We start from the raw sequence: 21,031 nt of genomic DNA, 5'->3' as shown, positions 1-21,031 counted from the left end.
AAGGCTTCTGATGTCGTTTCTGAATCAAGAGATATAACGCACACATCTGTGTGTTGTGACACTTTAAGTCTTGAGTCCAGTTACAGTCCATGTCCTGTGAAGCTTTGCCAAACTCTTCACTAGCTTCTGTTTGACTGCCTGTGTTTGTGCACCTTTTGCTACTCCATATTCCACTCAACTTCCCATTAATGAGCTCAGATGCAGCAATCTGAACAGCCATTTTGTTTAATGACCTTTCTGTGTTTTAAAGTCTTTATGGAGGTCATCAATGACCTTTGCCTGAGCAAAGTCAGGCCAACATCCGTCCCCATAATCTTGACAAATGTTGGCCTGACACAAGACTGTTGTGCCATAGCACAACAGTCTTGTTTTAAACATGTTTTTGGGGGGTTTGGGTTATCATAAGCTCTAAACCACAATCATCAAAATAAAATGAAATAAATGGTTGAATTTTGGTGTTCAGTGGGTAATGAATATGTATAATATCTGAGTAACGTTTTGGAAAAAGAGTCTGTTTTTGATTATAATTTAATTAGATTCACCTGTAATAAAATCGGGTGCTTGCAATGATCTTGAGAAAATAAGTGGGTAAAAAGCAGTGCATGACATCAAGGTACCTTAAAACGCTCTGATAAAAATGGTGGAAGCAGCGTCCTCTGCCCATTATACACACTTCACAGATGTTCCCACACACATGCCTGTGCAGCATTTTAGCTATCATAGTTACCATAGCCACACACAGACACACACAAAGTACAGTAGTATAACTGCATGCCTGCGTACTTCATGACTTTTTTTTTTTTAAACAAAGGTACTCCAGCAGCATCAGATGTACTGAGGCAGAGAGAGAGGTGTTGGAGTGGGCAGTATAGAATGTAGTGAGTGTTGAGGCAGTAAATTGGCATTGTGTAACAGGATACCACACATAGCTCTTTTGCTGTTTGGATCTCAACAACTATTCTCTGGACAAAAAGCCCTTTGTCTACATCTAACACTCTGGTCCTGTTTCTGTGGCTGTGCAGTGTTTCTCTTTTGGATCAATATTAGATGACATCTAAAGGTCTCATCTCACGTTCCTTCAGCAAACAAGGAGGCGATAAATCACGTCAGCTGTTGGATTCAAAACTGTAATTTGGGGCATATCAGTTTCTAAATTAGGGTGTATGTAGAGAACAAATAATGGCACTGTGGCAATGTCCCTCATTCTAGGACAAAATGGATGACATCATGTGTTTAACATATCCAAACTGGTAAGATTTTGCACCTTAGTAATATAGTGGAGTGACCTGCAAGGTAGATCAAATCTACACAGAACCAATACCACTAACTAGGCACTGATAGAGTTTTACTAGTGTCTTGATGTATATGGTTATGTGAATAATGTATAACCTTTTAAATGTTGTTCTTCTGGTTACAAATTTCTCACAAATGCACACTTCACAGGTTGGCAACAAAAAAAATTACTGTTTATATTTTATGTAAGTTTGATGAACCTTCTGTGATGTTTCTGCTTCTGTACTTACAGGGTTCTGAAGCATTTTTCAGATAAAAATGTAATTTTTTTTTAAAAGAATTATTTCCATTTGAATTATTTTCTTTTGCTAACTTATAATAGCATTTGACTACAAAATAGTAAACTGCTTCAGTAGTTTTAGATCGTATTTTCTGCAGGTCTCATGTACCTAAACAATCAGATTTTAATTAATGAATAGTGGTAAAGTGGGGTGCTACTGCTTTTGTGGAATGTGGTCTGGCTTAGATCTTATGTGTTTTAAAATCTAGACTCCTAAAAAGGAATTACATATTCTACTCTAGAAATCTGGTATCTTTATTTTGGAAGTGCAAAGTACACAAACTTTTCATTGCTCTGCTTTGCATTTTCGGAGTCCAATTTAACTTGAATTTAAAGTAATTTAAAGACCATACAGGTGGCAGGGGTTTGACCTTGCATGTCTGGATGTCAAAACATGCAAAAAATTAAAATAAATAAATAAAAGAAGCTGAGTTAACATTTTTATATCCAATCTAACTTGTTATTTCAGACTTTCTATAAGGTCCACACAGATACTCAAATCCTTGAGTATCTGCTGCTGCATTTCTTTTTGAGTACAGAAATAAATCCAAAATGTATTTATTCATTAAAATATCATTATTATGAGCACTTTTGCAAGATAAACATATAACAAAAAATATAAATTTGTTATTATTTAGATTTAAATTTTGAGAAAAAATATATCAGTGAAAGTTTTGGCACATCAAGGGTGGCCTTTGTTCAGCTATCGTATCTGAGACGACTTCTATCTCCCTCCAAAGGGAGTTCTTACTCATCTAAACTAAAATATCTAAAATAGTCTCTCTCTCATTCCCCATCTTTTTTTCCAGGATTGGTGTGTGTCATTGTTTATTATTAGGCCAAACCATTTCCTGCCTCTTTGTGTGTGTGTGTGTGTGTGTGTGAGGGGGGGAGCAACACATGGGAGTCTGTGGCGATAAAGAGCGAGACAACCCGGGAAATTTTAAATGTGTTTGTGTGTAGTGTACACAATGGACAAGTGCTCGCATTTGTAAGAGGTTTTAATCGATCTGGCTGATCTACTTAGCCAGTGACTGGCACATCAAAACAAAAATAAATAAATAAACAAGCACTCAACCCTTATCCAATCAGGTAGGAGAAAACAGAAGTCCCCTCCACAGTGTCCTTCCCACCCTCAGAGGCCCCTGAAAGGCTCTAGTTACATCAGCACGTAATCTAGAAGGTGAATGTTCCCAGACAGTCATGCAAAAAAAAAAAAAAAACACAGACACACAGAATTTGCACGTACACTGTGTGGTAATTAAGATCAGTTACCATAGAAATAGGAGAATTGAAGAAGCCGTTAAAGTGGATTGATCGTGTGGGTGTGTATTTGTAATCCAATAATCTATGACTGGGGGTATTTTTCCCTGCTAGAGGCCAGTGGAGGAGAGGTGTTGCTCAGATAAAATAACAATCTATAGCTTACAATTACATAGACTTCTACTTTTTAGACTTTTTTTTTGTCTCACTTATGTTTGTCAGGTGATCAAATACATTTTAAAATCTGATAAAGGGAACATGAGTAAACTGAATGTTGTTTTTAAATAATTATTTTATCTATTAAGGGAAAGAAGGCTGTCCATAGCACAACAACTTGACCCTTTATGAGAAGTAATCAGTCCCCAAACATAATCACTGGCTGTCCAATAAATGGTAGCGAATCACTCAGTGATTGATGGCTGAACACCCTCATTTAGGATTTATAAATAGAGGGAAATATTCTATCAATTACAGCAAATTGAGAGTCCTGAAGCAATAAAGCAGCCCCTACTATAACACTGCCACCACCAGCTTTGATAGTAGGTATGCCGTTCTTTTTCTGAAGTACTATCTTAGTTTTATATCGGATGTAATGGATCTCACACCTTCAAGAAAGCTCCTATTTTGAATCTACAGTTGAAAAAATATTTTCCAAAAAGTCTTGTGATTCATTGAAAGGTTCCATTTATAGGTTGGCAAATGTGAGATGTATTCTTATGGTCTATTTGATCAGCAGTGATCTCACCCGAAAAATTATGGCTACAGTAAATTCCTGATTTACTGTAACCATAACCAGGAATAATTCCTGGTTACCAATCCAAACCAGCCTGGCTCTATGAGAAGAATTATTTCTTTGGATAGTTACTCACATAAATAAATAAATAAAATTATGAGTTGAAAATGGCATTTAGTATTCAGTTATTTATGTCTAATCTGAAACATTTAGGAGTGACAGAAAAATAAAACAAAGAAAACAAAAGTACTTTGTCACAGTTCTACAAAAAACTGGAAATTGATTTAAATTTAATTGACAAAGTGATCTACATATATTTTTTCCATTTGGGGCCTCAGTTGCCAGGAAAAGCTGTTAGCAAGAAAGCAACCATTATCAAGAATTTTTTCAATCACTTCTAGCAAACAGTCACACCACATTTAAGCTGGCGTATTTATCTAGATATTTACATCTAATTGGGGACATCATTTTGATTATGAGAGTTGTATTATGCAGATGTTTAGAGATGTTCAAAAGACATCCTCAAGTGTTATATCTGTCATTATCTAGTTGTACAGCATGTTTGCATCAACAGCACTAAAGAAGTGAGGCCAAGCAAAGAAAAAAAAAATTATTGATGTAAAATGAAGAACTATAATTTTTGGGAAACTGTCTTTAAAGTCCTGCCAGTTCTGTTGTGGCACATAAAGGTTGTACAGTGAATTCTCAAAGCAGGAGCCTCATTTAGAAATTTACACTTTCATTCATTAACAAGGCAGATTGCAAAAAGACTTCTCATACCTCTGGAATTCCCGGTCGATCAAGCCAGTCGGCGTAAATAGCACTGAGGGTGAGGCCCTTTCTGGAACACAATGGCACAAGTGTTAGTTTTATTCCTATTATTACAGTGACGATTGTTATTGCTCAAGAAACCCTTTTAAAAAACACGTCTCTGGGAAAATGCTGGAAGGGTTCTGACAGGTTTGAGTTTGGGCCAACACCTTAAACAAAGAAAAAAAGAAGAAAAAAAAATATTCAGGGACACACCCGTCTTCCTATACAAAATAAAGTAAACAGACATGTACAGACAATGAATTGGATTTAGATGTATGGATGTCATCCAGACAAGCATTTGTATGAAAAAGTGTAGCTGTGTCTATGAGACAAAGTGCATGTTTAGTGCATAAAAACCGTCTCAGACAGAACCGCCACAGTGACCGAAGCAACATGCAAAGACAAATGTGTGTGCAAACAAACCTTCTACAAGCAGTCAGCAGTAGGTATGCAAACTCCAAAGCACACGCAGAGTAGAAAAGTAACCATACGGCATACCCTTCACCACACTATTAATCTTTCTGGCTGTGTTTAAAAAAACAAAAAAAACTCCAGTCTCTCGCAATGAAGCTTTTACTGTGTGCCGTGAGATTCAGTCCATTAAAGAGGCCATTTTTTAAATGAAATGTTCTCATTCCCATCTTTACTTTTACAGCTATGCTCCCCTAACAGAGGCTCAATTACTGGTTTTATACATTTGCCAAATATATTCCATTAGAATCTTCCCCAAAATAGTTTTTTTAACTGTTCACTCAGAATTCCAGAATTGGACATTAAATAGTGCTTCAATGTTGATTTAAAGAAGTGGTTTTTGCAGACAGAGATAAAAACAATTTTCCTTTTTCTTGTGTTAATTTTTTTCAGTTTAGCTATGTGAAATTTCCATCTCCCAGATTCAAATTTAAACTGCAGTAAGGTTCGTTAAATGTCAGTTATGCTGTGTGAATTTATGCAAAACGTAATACAAGCAAGCAAACTATATGCATGTCAGTGAGGGTTGTAAATATGTGTAAACAGGGGCAAAGGGTCAACAGACAAATCAGTCACTCCACAGTTAGTGTGGTTAAAAATAAAGCCACTTAGTCGGGACCAGGCTTTACTCGTTGCTCACTAGGTTGACGTCTATTTTGTAATTTTTAGTTATTTTGTTAACACATTTACAAGGTGAATATAACATTTTAGTTTCGGAAAGCACACTAAAGTCTGACACAGATAAATTGTTTTTTAAATTCAAAGAATAATTTTAAAACACATTCTAGATCAATTTTTTCTCACATTAACTTGAAGTGTCTCTTTTGTTTCTTAACAATATGACATAATGTGTGGACAGCTATATTATCATAGTGCAGATAGACTGTGAGGATTAAAACACAGACTGGTGATGTGTAGAAAGACGAGACTTTCAGCTGTTTCAGTTCTCTGCAGCTACAATATTTTTTTAAACAGTTGCATCTTCAGCATAAAGAGAAAAATGAACACTGGAAAATGCTCATGAACAGCAATGCTGGTTAAAACTGGATGAGAAATGAGAACAATTATCTAAAGGACACGGCAAATAACAGGTAGTAGGCTTGACAAAAAACTTTTATTTCTACGGATATGGTGTCAGGCTGCTTGGCCTCCCAACCACTGCCTAAAAGAAAACATTTCCCCTGACTTCATCCTCCTTACCAGAGAAGTCAAAAGATAAGTCCTCCCCTTAAAAACTCACATTCCAGGAAGAGAATTTGCTATCACTACTTTCTTCTTGGGTAGCCACTGTGTTAATCATTGATGCCAGAGTTTGGTGTCCTGCATGTAACATCATAACTCTTGTAATTTTCCTTGGCATTACTAGCTGCTTTGTGGTAATTTTCCCCCTTATTTCCTCCTCTAACGAATATGGGCAATAAGTTTAAGGACAGTTAAGAAAAAAAATGTACTAAAAGAAATTATGATATATGGCTCCTAATGATCATTAGTAAATCCATATTCAGAAGTGTATAATGAACAGAAATGTTCCAATCTGCACACACATTACAGGCTTTACTGAAAAAGCCTAAGGTTTTGGCAAGACGAGTTGGTTCATAATAGAAGTATTGAGACATAAGCTTTTGGTCTCACAGGAGCCTTTACGGCTCAAATTTACCCATATTTTATGTAACTGAGAGGCAACTTTATTGCAGTTTCCAGATTATTATTTGGTAATTAAGAGATAAATGAGTTTACATAGGATGAAGATCTCAGGAAAAAGCTATCTTTTGTATAGATTTGCATAATCCTACATTGATTATGTCTTGATTATTTTATCCAGTAATGTGTGAGCATGCAAAAAGCAGCCATGACCCTCAACAAACGGTACTTTGATCCTAAATCCTTCTTGTCTTTTTGTGTTGTTTACAGACAGAGGGATCGCATCCAAATATTGACTGTGCCCAACTCTTTCTGTCTAATTCAATCAATTACTGACTGGTCCAGCAGCACCCTCCACCTGACAGAAAGGCAAAAAGACAAGATTCATGGCAGACAAAAGGTGAGGCAAAACAGAGCTAGAAACAGAAAGTTTGAACGTTGGGAGCGCTAATGTGAAATACGGACTGAGAAACTGGAAGAAGCAGGGAGAGGTTAATGAGGCAATCAGAAAAGATGGTGAATTGAATGATAAAGTAGAGAGGGAGAGACAAAACAAGAGAGGAGGAGAGCAGGAGGAACAGTTATCCTTTTACACTTCAATTAATATCAGAGTGGATGAGACTGTTCAGTTAACCAGATTGGTGTTTGGAGCTTTAATAGACTGATTGTTTCCACACCAGGACCTCCACAGAGAGTAAATCAACAGAAGCTTGCCTATTTCACATTAAGCTATCATCATCATCATCATCCAAAACTAAAATGCTTAAGCTACTTTTGGGAAAAAAAGAAAAGATTATGAAAGGTTTCTGCTATTTGACTGGAATGGAAATCCCCTACTTAAATGCAAGCAAATGGATTCAGAGCGTCATATAATTCATGAATTAAACAGTAATTCCTGCCACTTACATACCTCTCCATGTGTGGGAAGGTGATCAGGAACATTTGCAGGAAATCCTGTAAAAAAAACAACAAAACAGAACGACGAGAAGAAATGGGAGGCATAAAGTGAGATGTGGGAGGAAGAGTGTAAGAGACAGCAAGGCATACCTGATGTTAAGTCAAGTGTGCAAGGTCAGACCATGTTTATGTTACATCCATTATTTAGTGAGAAGATTCAATCTGCCACTGCAGATGCAGGAGCCAGGTGGAATGAATCACGTGCATACATGTGCACACATACAGACTCCCAGGTGTTATTGTTCAGGTGCTGGTGTCAGCAGGATAAACGTCTGTATGGGTGCTCATACACGGAGCTGAATGCTTAACATTAAAATTGCTCTTCAATTGGCTGCATGACTTGAAATGTTATTTTAAATATAGAATAATATTTTTTTCCCATTTTAAGTATTTTTATTTGCATTTTCAATGGTGGTAAGGTTATAATGACAGGTGCTGGAATACAAAAGCTGTGTCAGCAGGCGGCAATAATGTTGGCATCATTACGCTAAAGAAGATCGTAAGCATGGCTAAAGGAGTGATGGGTTTAAGCTCCTCCTAAAGCAAATGTATCTTGAGTTTTCTCTGACACCAATTACCATTTCCTCAGAGTCATTCATGTAAATTGAAAGTCAGTGGAAATACTCATAATGAAGTGTGACTGGTGTAAAAACACCAGAAAATGGCTTGTATTGTGGCTTCTTTATAACCATAAAGAAGACTAAACTATTGAGTGCACCTGAATATAAGCTGCAACCACTAATACTGAAAAATAAAAAAAAGATAAATATATGCCACATCAAGGCATTGGTTCATTTTGCAAATGGAAGAATTTGAGATATTTTTATGGGTTTTTCTCCTTCTGTCTCAATGCAAATTAACTTTGACAATGTCATCACTTGTTGAAAGAGAATAGGGTTTTTGACTAAAATCTAACAGAGCATCTATATGCAATTTTTTAAATTATTTTCTTTAAATTCCTTTTTTATTTTTTAAACCAACGGGAAGTGTCAAAGCAAAATCACAATTTTGCAAAACATCAATATTAGCAGACAAAAATATTCCTCTAAAGTACTTTGGTCTCACCTGAGACAAAACAAGTTGTCCATGGTATTTCTTTACAAATAATCTGAAGAAGTCAATTAAGTGCTGGTCCCCAACTTCACTGGCCAAGAACCTGAGAAGGAAGTAGCCCTAGGCAGGGAACAAAAGATGATCCATCACAGAACCACAAATAAACTCAATAGCGGGTCCAAGCACACTGAAGCTTTTTGGCAGGACAATTGAAAGGACAATCTCGAATTACTCTTATCATTTAATATGCCAATGCTGCAGTTCCGGTACTTTATATATTTTTCCTCTGTAAACCTCTGATTCTATTTTCTTATTTCCTCCCTGCCTTTAACGCAGTAGTCTCTTACCTTGAGGTAGTGGACTTGCATGAAGGTTTTGTCAGGGTTAAGAGCGTGTTTGATTGTGAAGGAGCCAGCGTCACTGACTTGACCAGTTCTTTCCATGTTCGGCCTACAGGAAAACAAACAAGTAAGAGTCTGAAACAAAATCACACAAAAGTTTTACATAGATAACTTTCAACTCTATTGTGTAATATTGTAGATATTGTTTTAAGGGGACATAGAGATGTTCTGATTAGCAATGAACTGGAGTTACATTGTTACACATTGTTTATTCAAGCTACACATTTTTATGTTTTCACCCATATTTTCTATTTGTTTGTTTTTTATGTATTGATTTGGCCATCTTTGATGAATAATTGGAGATAAGGACTCAGGTATAGCTTACTTTTGCATCTCAGATGTGATAGTTGTTTTAATTGAACTGTTTGAATTTATGGATTTATCACCAACCTATGAACAATCATTCAGTAGTGGGAAGATATTAAGAAAAAATATCTTAGTGCATGAACAAAATGGAAGGTAAAAACAAAGACTCTAAGGACAGAAAGTATATATTTCACTAATATTAGTGGTATTCCAGAAGCAGGAAAACCACAGTTTCTACATATCAACACTTCACTGTCACCATCACTAAATCCACCCAGTCAGGTAATCTCTCACTTGTGAACGAAGAGATTGTCCAGTTGCCATGCATCGCCTGAGGCAGGCAGGAACTCAAGCATCAGATTTATAATGGAGCACTATAGACTTATATGACCTCACAATGCTGCACTCGTACTTTACTACCTATGAGTCACGATGCAAACATATAACACTTCCACAAATAAAGCACCCCTGACTACCAGAACTCATTTTATGTCACCTAAACACAAATCATGCCTTAAACCTCCATAAACACACCAACAAACACACATAAAACCAATAAAGAAAAGGAAAAACAAAGCCCTGACATGGGACAACGTGCAGTGATAGTTTCAGTTAGCTGGTATTGATCAGGATGAGCAGATTAACTCCGTGTGCCAATAGGAAGGCCTTGAAGGATCACCCTCCCACCGAGTCGATACAGCAGGCGCCTGGCCCAGCGATCAATACCCCCTTCATCACTGCCTAGCATTTTCTACAGGAGCGCTTCATGACAAGACCAGGCGGATGCATGCACAAAAACAGATGAGCAATGAGATCGACCACGCAAATTGGAGATTCAGATCAACCAGGTACGGTATGTGAGGAATGAGTCAACGGTCAAACTTTTCATCTGTCTCTCCTACACGATGAGCAGAAGACTGGGGTATGGGTGGAGATGACGTTGATTACAGCGGCTGGCAGAAGGAGCAAGTGGTGAGGGAGAAATCGAGGACAGGAATGTTTGGTTTGCGAAACAGACTGAGAGAGGAAGTCATCAGCTTCCTGGAATTTCTAAATTTGACTGGACACTTACAACAGCTTACATCATGCATCTGAGGATGTATTTCTACTCATATTGAGACTTTGGGGAAATTGTGCCAATTTTGCTTTAAAGTTTGCACAAATATTCTCAGCCTGAAATGAACTGAATTACCTTAAAATATGATGGAACCACTTGAGTGTTTTCATATGTTACTTGCCAACAATACAGATATATCTTAGTATCCTGTATTGTCATGAAAGTGAATATATTTTGGTAATAGGTTCTAAAAGGGAAACTATATATAGATTTATGACATACGTATATTTATGATATATTTATATTTCAGGTAATTTCTGTTCATTTTGATTATAATAGCCTATAGCTAAAGAAAACTCAAAAGTAAATTTCTCAGAGATTACAATAGTATGCCAGGACAAAAAAAGATATTTAATTCAGACATTTTATGTTATAACTATTATATACCCATTACAATCATGGGGAAGACTGCCGACTCCTCACTGCAGATGTCTACAAATAGGGTGAGCCACAGAAGCTGACTGATTTTTTGGAAAGTTTATTGAGGAAAAATAAATAGAGTGTGGTAGAAAAGGTGCAGAAGCAATCATTACAACCAGAGCGTTGAGAGGACTGTGAAGCTGAGCTCATTTGAGAGTTTGAAGACATTCACAAGGTTTGGACTGCAGCTGGACTCAGAGCTTGAAGAACAGTAACATAGAAATATGTCACTCCTGAGTTGCAGACAAAGATAGGATGGTCATACCTGGGCTGAGGAACTAGGTAGACTACATATCAGTAGTCTAAAAATTTTCTTTCCAAATGAATGTCAAATTGAATTTCCTTTCAAACTTAAGATCCTAGAGACCGAAGGGAAAAGGGAGAAGCACAGAATAAAAGTTGCATGAGGTTCAGTGTGAAATATCCTCAATCTGGGATGATTTGAGGACCTATGTAATCACCTGGTGTTGGTTCACTGAATTTAGTTGAAAGTCACCATAGCCATCTGCATTGGTTTACAAGCTTAACAAGATGCCAATTTAAGTTTACAGCAGGACTTTGTGTCTGCCCACACTCTGCCAAAAGTAGTGTGGGCAGTGCTTTAATGCAGTACAGTCAGGAGATAAACAATGCAGATGAGATGAAAGCTGCTATGAAAGCACTCTGGACTTCTGAACTCCTCAGCAGATCCATAGTCTGATAACCTTTATGCCATGCTACGCTGATGCAGTAATGTATGCCAAAGGAGCCCCAACCAAGTACTGAATGCACTTACTACACAGTAAATTGACATTTTTTGCAGGCCAAAATTTCTGTATTAAAATTTCTTTTTTTCATTTTTTATCAACATACAGTAGTCACCAAAATTAACATTAAATCTCTCACATCTCACTGTGTGATGAATCTATAAATGGGAATCACTATTTGAATTGAATTACTGAAATAAAATCACCTTTTAGATGATTACAATTTGTCAAGACGCACTTGTATTTTTATTTTTTTTTACTTCCTCTCTGTTCAGTTCTCAGCTCTAAATGCCCATATCAGTCTGTTAGTGATGATAAGATAACATGGGCTCATTTATAGACAACAGGGGATCCTTTATCCATGGATGAATGTGTGTGCATGCGCGTGTGTGTATATATCTCTGTCAGACAGAGCAAAAAGATATACTTTGGCTAAAGAAAAAAAAAAGCAGTGAGAGGACATGCATTTCTAGGAAAAACAGGTCCACTTTGTGTGCACATTACACAGGAGAAAAATGTTGATCCGTCGATGGTGGATAACCCAAATTGACTCCACAGACGTGTAATCCCTCACTTTCTGCCTCTTTTTGACATAGGATTAGCTGAAGCTTCAGGTTGAAAAAAAAAACAATCGCTGCCTTGAACAACTCACAATCCATCAATGTATTTCTGAATAAGCAGGGCTCATTTCTGACTTGTAGCTTGTGTGTGCAAAAGAGGAAGGCTGTCTGTGCATTTGTTGTTTTGCATGCACCTGGGTGGGGCTGAGCTTGGGGAAGGAGAGAATGAGCGAGAAAGGAAATCGGGAGCTATTACTGACAAAACCTAATGTCAAACGCACACACTCACACACAAACACAAAGAGGTTTATAGCTCCGCGAGCCATATCCTGACAAATTACACTGGGTTGACTGTGGAAACCGGATAAGGTAGAGCAGCGCTTCTAGCAGCCCAGTAAATCAGCAGGGAGAATGGCGTCTGGCCCGGGCTGCCCTAAATATAACTCATCTGAAATGGTCTGATAAACACTGGCCACTGGGGCCCCTGCTGGATCATAGGCTGTCGATTGTGACCCACTGAACTTGAAAAGAACAACCTGCCATCTAGCTTTTGTCTGTTTTCCTGGTGAGTTGAGAGGATGGTGCTCTTCATATCTGTCTGTGCTGATTGGCCATATCATTATGATCATTGAAAGTCGAAGTAGCACTGCTCATCTGGTGTTTTTTTCTGAAAAAAAAAAAAGTTTTACATGGGTGTTACTCTGACATGAAACATTTTTCACAGACTAATTACAACTCCTCACACTATAGCAACACTCCACCTATTGTTCAACAAAGGAGAGAATAATATTTCACATACATCCACAAGCACAAGGCAGAACTTATTACTGTTATCCAATCCATCAGACAGAGTCTGCAATGTGTTATCCTATAAATCTTTAATTAAAATGGCAAAATGTATTCCTGGGATGTTAATGTCCCTCTAATGTCTTTATGATTCTAATGAGAAGTTCCTGGAAGGAACCCAATGCAATTTGGTTGCAATTATTGGGTTAATGATTACATCCACAGTAAATATTCAGAGATTGTTCTTTTTACGTGAACAAAATAATGTACAAATGTGAGCACATGTTGCATTCTCAACTGACCTGCAGACTGTAGAGCAATTAATTGGACAAATAAGTTGAGCATTTTGTCCATCTTACTAGGACCTGATGGTGTTGTAGTTTTCAAGGAAATAAAAAATAAAAAAACAGTTATTGGATGTCACTCAAGAACATTTTACAAAAATAACAGACACTATTTATAGAAGTATTAGGCTTTCCTCACACATGAACTTTAGTGATTCTCAATCCTGCAACGTCATCATTTCAGGGAAGGTCTTCTACAAGGTTTATTAGTATGTTTATGGGAATATCTGATGATTGTTACAGAGAAGCATCTGTGATGTCAGATACTGACATTGGAGAAGAAAGAATACAGTCTTGACTCTAATTCATCCAAAACCAAAGTTCCACTGGGTTGATAACTGCTGCACTTTTACAAAACATTTGAATACCATCAACGTATATTATTTCAGTTCAGTTACATATTAAAGTTCAGTTACAACTGCAGTTTAAAGTATTCACATTTGAAGGATTAACTTGGAGTGAATTTCAGTGATGTATTAGTAATTTTACAAATAAAGAATAATAGTTAATGTAATAGAAAATAGTTCACTATTTAATTTCCCAAAAAGTAATTTTTAATTAATTGGATTGGTGGCTGGTAAAGTAGTCAAGCATAGATGGAGTACTTTTGCAAATGTATCAACAACACAAGGGCAATCATATTATTGTGAAGCAAAGTTATACATATACAGATATTATCAGACTTTGGCAGGGGTCTTTACTTCCAGTCCTGGTGTCCAGGGCTGGTGTCCTGCAACTTTTAGATATGCATTTGCTTCAACACATCTAAGTCAAACAGGCAGGAAGAAAGAAACATTCCTTGAAGCTGCTGACTGTATCAGACTGCCAGATCAGACGTAACTCAGCAGTTCAATCTAACTCTGCCAAGAACAATTTGGGCTATTTAGAGAGCCATGCAGAAGTATCAAAGATGGTAAGCACCTCTACTTTTCTTACTTGTCATTTGAAAATGACCCCAGCGATTCTCTCATGTGTGCTGAAACTTAGACATTCCATATATAGAATGCACATATATGTATACAACATTGCGGCGAAATGTATAAATAAGCAATTCAAATGTCAGATCGACAACCCAATAATATGACTTAAGGTAATGCAAAACAATACAGGTAGCCTGTCTGCACTAATGAATGTTCAATGTGTATCAACTGTGGCAAATTATAAACATGACAAATACTTCACACTGAACTGGATGTTTTAGAAAATGTGCTCTGTTTCTTTATCTTTGAACTAATGATGAAACAACATACCTGGAAAGATAGGAAGCTGTGTGGCAGCAACTTAAGCAACAATGATTTAATACTGCAGGAAACGAAAAACCTAATCCAACTTAATCATATGTCTGCCTTGTTGAGGAACACCCTTGTAGGCAGACAGAGGGAGATTTTAATTGTATACTGAGTTGTTTTACTGAAACATCGCTTACTTTTGAAGATTAAACCAGAAGCATACTTTAGACATGAACTGCTGGCTAGAAATTTGCAAACATGGCTGTAATATTTACAATTGAGCAAATGTTATGTTAGGTTCCATAACTTTACCTAACACTGATTACCAAATTGTTCAAACTGTAAGTTGCTCCTTTCTGGTCTATATACACTAGCTTACTTACTGGTTTTCTACTGCAAAGCAAAATAACTAAGGACAAATATTTCAAATGTTTTTAAAGATTTGAGCATTTATCTCAGAAAGCAAGTCTCCAATTGTTCAATGAATGTGCAAATATGTTGCTGGAGGATAAAGTATTGTGCCCTCTGATATTATTGGCAGCTCTGCTAAAGAGGTGTACAATAACCTTTAAAATATTAGTTTTACTGAAATTTAATGTTCCAAAGACATGAGCTTTGGGGGTATTTTTACCTCTTACCATCCTGCTCACTGTGATTAGAAAGATAAATCCCATCTATCGCAGTTTTTGTAATTTAACATTTTAGAAATAGTGGTTATGATTGTCGAGAAGAAGATGTTTAAATGAGAAGATATTCTCTTTACAGAACTTGCAAAGGTCAGTGTGTATCTGAAATAGCTGATTTTCTCGTCTTTCCAATTTAAGAGTGTGCTTAGAGATAATTAATAATAAAAATGTTTCTCGTTGCTTAAACTTAAAAAGCAAACTTTAAAAAGTTTGAATTACAGCTGCATTAGTTTGATATAAAATTGTATTTTATCTAACATAAAATAAACAGTGAATGCATTAAATAAATTAATATATTAAATAATGTATTATGCTGCTGGAATAAAACAAGTCATTCTTTTAACGCTGTTCAGCTTGTATTGTTGTTTTTCAAGTGTTTTCTATTTAAGACGGTATTATGTGGAATTCATTTTAAGGCTTTTTAAAAATTCTTTACTTGGGGTGCTAATCGTTTTGTGATTGTGTATTTCTATGCACTACAAGCTATGCTCTGAAAACCTTTATGACAGTACTTAGTTACCATATAAGTAATTGAATCTTATAATGATTTCAATAGAGTCCGCGTTGATTGACGTGAACCTTTTGTAAGTAAAATAATTACTTTAAAATTTCCCATTCACTTTTCACTGTTCAGAGACAGTTAATCTGATTTCTGGTTGAGATTATTGTATTGTACCAGGACATCATTTCTAATTGAGGTGATACAATCAGAAGTCAGCTGCACAGAAAGGTGCAATGAAATCAATAAATCATTCTATTCCACTTTCTACTGCTTCTTACAAGAGTGAATGTCAATACTTCATTATAAATACAAGAGCTCCCTCCATCTCCACGATTTTTTATTCAACATCTTAAATGTTCATATGTCTATTAACAGATATTTAAAAAGTTAGCTCTTGGATGGGGTTTTATAACTATAATACCCGATGACAATTTCCTTCCACTCAGGATAAAAACAAACAGGGTGTGGGTCCCACATTGTCAGGATGAGATGAAGAGTTAGTGCATGCCTGGTGTCTCCATGTGTTGAGTTTTCCGAGACATGATGGTGCACCACACCTCAATAAATTGTCTTGCCACACCTGTTCCCCTGGAATGCATACAGTTTACACTTGGACACACACGCACACGCATACACAAAATACAGAAAACAAACAAGACTTTTTCTTCCTTGTTTAAGGTTTTAACATAGAAAATATAGAACATTGAGCCCAGTTACCCTGACTGCGTAAGAGTAAGCTCCTGCAACCTGTACCATTACACATTACTCGTGTCTGTGGTCAAGTAAATGTACATCTCAAAAAATAAAAGCATATCAGCTTTTATTTAGTACTGATATTTCCTAATTCATTCATAAAGCAGCAGATAAATAGAGGTACACACCGAAGAATTTGAAGTTCTTCATTTGAGTTCTGCAACTCATCTGAAAGTCGCCTCCACCTCAACAACGCCTTCAGGTCAAATTGCTCTAAAGTCTGTTGTGAAGACAGCTGCAGAGAAAATGGAGAGAATAAAGAACATGTCAGATGCTGACAAATATTAAGATTCCCCCTCCCAAAAAAAAAACATAAACATCAAATATTTACCAGACTGAAATGTTTCCAATACTACATGTAGTATTGGAAACATTAAAAAAGTGTTTCCAATAATAAAAGTGTCAATTGGTCAGAAATATTTCACAAGGCGAAATTTACTTAGCATACTGACTGATAGGATTAAAAAGAGAACAAAAGAAGAAAAGAAAGACATTTCTATCAGAACATGTATGCAAAGATTGGGTTCGCATGCATGTCCAGTGTCACATTAAAAGTGAAATGCACGGGAAATGCACTCCCTGTTTTTTTGGACTGTTTTCTCAAATATATATTTTTGAGGGGTTGTTGCTGTCCAACTCTGTAGGTGTTATGTTAATTGATTTATTTTGTAGTTGGATTTGGAAATCTCTTCCTCCATGTTGCTTGGCGAGCTCCTTTGACTTTCAGCCATTTCAGCACTTTGGTCTCTTTTTACATACACACCATCCTATTGTGGCATAGCTGATAAGTGTTTTTACTATGGTATATTCAAGATGCTTTCAAACCACAAATGTGCAAAGAAATCTTTGATGAAAGCATCTGTTTTTGCAAAATCAACTGCAAATCAGACTGAAGTTGTAATAAAATCTAAAAATCGCTAAAAGAGTTTGCCCTACTCTGATTAGTAAATGAGAAATAATAACATGTTTTGATGAAGTGATGTAATTTGACACCTATAGCTATTATAGTCACTGCTTGCAGCCTCTGTACAGCGTCCTAGTTTTTAAAAATCTGATACATCCATTAAATTAAAATTTGAACATTACAGACTTAATTTATGACTAGATTTTTTAAAAACACCTTCAAAATGTGAAAAAGGAGAATAAAATTGAAACAAAGGAACATTTTATGTTTAGGAACAAGTACTTGTTGTGCTTGGGCCCATATAATGTCCTCCAGGAAAGTAGCAAAGCCTTCACTGATCCATTCCTCTGTCCAGTCTCTGGCTCCAATAACCAGGCCAAACCAGGAGTGGGCAATCTCGTGGCAAATCCTGGATCCACTCAGAGTCAGTCTGTTCAGTCCAGAACCAGTACATTCCTTGCACAACACACTCTGGGACAGGAAAATTATATGGGGGCTGTAGAACACAAAGGACATGAAATCTGAGAATTAAATGTGTCAAGATCGAGGACATTAAGGAAGTAAGAGAAAAAAAAGAAGCTAAACAAAATTACTGGTTAAGAAAAAACACGGCATAAAGGCAGATAAGGACATAATGATGCGTCCTCCAAGCGTCTTTGAGCTGCTGTTCCACACCTAGGATTACAGTAAATTAAGTCTTTGCACGTCATGCAAGACAAATCCACGTGTGTGTTCTAACAAGAACAGAAGCTGCAAGCTGCCCATTCTTTCCACAATCCTCTACATTATATTTAGAAATGGTCAGCTTACTCATCAGGCATTCATGCCAAAGCTAACTGCTTTGTACAAGCCAATGTACTGTGAGCAACATTAGTTGTGATTGTTTGACACTACAGGGCTTATTTAAAGTGGTTTTCAATTCCACCTATTGCCTTTTCCTTCATGAACTCTAGAAGTATTGCACTTAAAATATTTACCTTGAAAAATATACTAAGTCTACATGAATCGAAGGCTAGTCAGATACCAGAGTAATAAAGATAGGTTTCACTGAGTCAAATAGAGAAAAGGAGAGTTAGAAACTGCAATAATGCATTAGAGAGAAATTATTGCCTTTTACTTTGCACTACAGAAGTATTAGTACATGTTACACTTTTGTGCACTTTGTCAAATAAACCAATAAATAATATAATTTTATGTATTTTTTTTATCATCATGTAACACATAGGAAAGTTCTTGAAATATTTTACAAGAACAAATCTAAGAATTATGGTCTGCCCATCTATTTAGCAACATTATTTTACAGTATGGAACTCTGTGGGAATTAGAAACAGAGCAGTGGGTAAGTCTCTCCCAGCTTTGTGCATCTACAGACCTATTATTATTATTTTTTTAATTCTAATCTTTAAATCTTTGATTTAAATCAATTCATTGTAGCTCTGCCTGAATGCTTAGAGTTGTTGTCCTGCTGGACGGTGACCTTTTCAGCCCAGTTTTTTGCACCATCAAATAGGTTTTCTTCCAGGTTTGAATTGTATTTAGCTCCCATCAACTCTGACCAATTTCTCAATCTGATAAGGCAAAAACAAATCCAAAAATTATGAGACTACAGAAAATTGTGTTTGTAATGCATTATTTCATGTAGGTCAATCACATTAAATCCACTCAAATATATATTGAAGTTTGAGATTACTATCAACCAAATGTGGGATAGTTCCATGGGTCTTCATACTTCTGAGTGTTTGCATGTACAATAATCTGTTAGATATTCTTACATTCTTTTCGCTATTTCAGCGAATACACCTTAGAATTGACAGTGAAACATGTAGCATGTTTCACAGCTACATGCCTGCAAGCACTATAATGAAAAGTAAAGAACTACACCCCATTCTTAAAATATGTTGTGTTATGTTTTTCCTGAAGGGAGAATTTTGCATTTTTATCTTCAGATACCCCAAAGAAAAACATTTGTGATACATAGTTGTGATACAATTTAAGCTTGCTCCATAACAGGTATGGACACTTGTGACATTTTGATTATTGTCCACGACTAATTTTAAAGAACAAGTATGTTACTGAGTCTTAGTTCACAGCATTGTAGAACCACTTAGGAAGAAAATTAATTACTAGCTGTGTTGTCAAATAGTTAAAATATGGTTCAAAAATCATGCGCATATGTGAAGGGCTTTCTGCTCTGCAAAGCTGGGAACATGACAGGCAAAAGTGCTGACTGACAGCACTCAGTGATCCATATCTAGGCCAATATTTAATGCATTCTTCCTTACCTCAAACTCCACCTTTATGTCTATTTTTTATGAAACAAAAATGTTAAGTACAGCATAAAGACAGGCATTTAAAACACATCCATCACCAAAGCATTTAAGGGATTTGCTAACCAGTTCTTTGAACAATACTGGCAGGCAGACAAGCAATAGTGAATGTCAGAGGTTAAGTAGCTATTTAGTTTTTAGACCCAAAATGCAAAAGGAGCATTAGATTGAGAATAAATAGTAATTAATACAAATATAAGGATTCATGAGAGGTAGTAGTGGCCAATGCTTTTGATGCAGAAAAGTTTCATTCAGATGAAAAGCCTGGAAATCAACAGAAGTAGCACTTATTACTTGGAATATATACAGCAATCCAAAGTGGCTGTGCTACATCTGGAATAAAGCAAGAAACTGAGAGAACATTCACATCATTCCTCATATGAATGCCTTTATTAGTTATTATTCCAGATTCTGAGATTTTATCTTGGAAATGTGCAAATAACACTGCCAACCATGAAAACCTGTTAAAGCAAGATCTTGGTAGAAGATTCATCAAAAAAAAAGTTTCTGCTTTCTTACATATCAAGCTGTGATGACCGTGAAGGTGAGGGAGCCACTTCTGTATGAGAAGGAGGCCATTCTTCAACGAAAAAATGGGGAAGAGGTGCAAATGAATGCACTTCTGCATTCTGCAGAGGTGCAAATGAATGGCCTCCTTCTTTGCAGGCTCATATAAAACACTAGACTGTCTGAAGACCTTTTCACTCTCATCTGACCTTCAGTGTCACAAATAACACCGACATGACATGTGAGAAAATTTATGGCAAACTGCAGGTCTGCAAGTTGTTGTTTTTTCCTACAATGGGGTACTATACCCAACTCCAGCAACAAACATGTTAAAATGTATTGGACACAACTCCGTAACTTTAAGTGCAAATGTCACAAGAGAAGAAAAGAAAATTTCCCACTTGGACACTTTGGTGCAACAGCAAAGTTTCCTCCTATAATTGGAAGAAACTTCAAGCTAACAACCCTCACTTTGGAAATGACAACAACCACCAGAAGAACACTGGGGAAAAGAAACGCACTAGGACCACTTATATGATCAAAAGTATTCATATCTGCGGGAATACTTTTTTGTCTTTTTCATTTTCTCATGGGGTGAGAAAAGTTTTGTTTTTACATATAGATATGACAAATTTAAAAGGCTTGCTTTTTGCTGCTCACATGCTTTTTAGTCTGCCCCACTGTGTCCTGTGTATCAACTGTCCAGCAACCCTGCACCACGCCACTGACGCACAGATCTGGGCCTGCGGTTTTCAACATCTAATGTTGTATTTAGGCATGGTTTATTGGTTTATTTAGACTTAAGTTCCGGATTCAGAGATGACTCCATGACAAATGTTCATAAGACAAACTATCCTTATTAGAAAATGAGTCAAAATTTTAAAACTTTTGGAATATTTTTCTAATTAGACAGATGGATAGTTTTTTTTTCTTTTTTCT

The 21,031-nt window shown here is 36.4% G+C and overlaps 1 protein-coding gene across 1 annotated transcript in view; it reads right to left on the bottom strand.

The window, feature by feature from the left end:
* The window catches only part of aopep (aminopeptidase O (putative)), an 87,634-nt gene that overhangs the window by 41,685 nt on the left and 24,918 nt on the right, over positions 1-21,031 (bottom strand). The window contains exons 7-12 of the mRNA XM_055039416.1: positions 17,541-17,754; positions 16,483-16,589; positions 8,852-8,954; positions 8,517-8,624; positions 7,405-7,448; positions 4,350-4,410 (exon numbers count right to left, since the gene is read on the bottom strand). Coding sequence (XP_054895391.1) covers positions 4,350-4,410; positions 7,405-7,448; positions 8,517-8,624; positions 8,852-8,954; positions 16,483-16,589; positions 17,541-17,754 — 637 coding nt within the window. The remainder of the gene's footprint in view (positions 1-4,349; positions 4,411-7,404; positions 7,449-8,516; positions 8,625-8,851; positions 8,955-16,482; positions 16,590-17,540; positions 17,755-21,031) is intronic.

This window comes from Poeciliopsis prolifica, unplaced genomic scaffold (assembly GCF_027474105.1).
Source record: "Poeciliopsis prolifica strain line A6 unplaced genomic scaffold, Auburn_PproV2 SCAFFOLD014, whole genome shotgun sequence".
NCBI lineage: Eukaryota > Metazoa > Chordata > Actinopteri > Cyprinodontiformes > Poeciliidae > Poeciliopsis > Poeciliopsis prolifica.
This window is presented reverse-complemented; position numbering and strand designations above follow the sequence as displayed.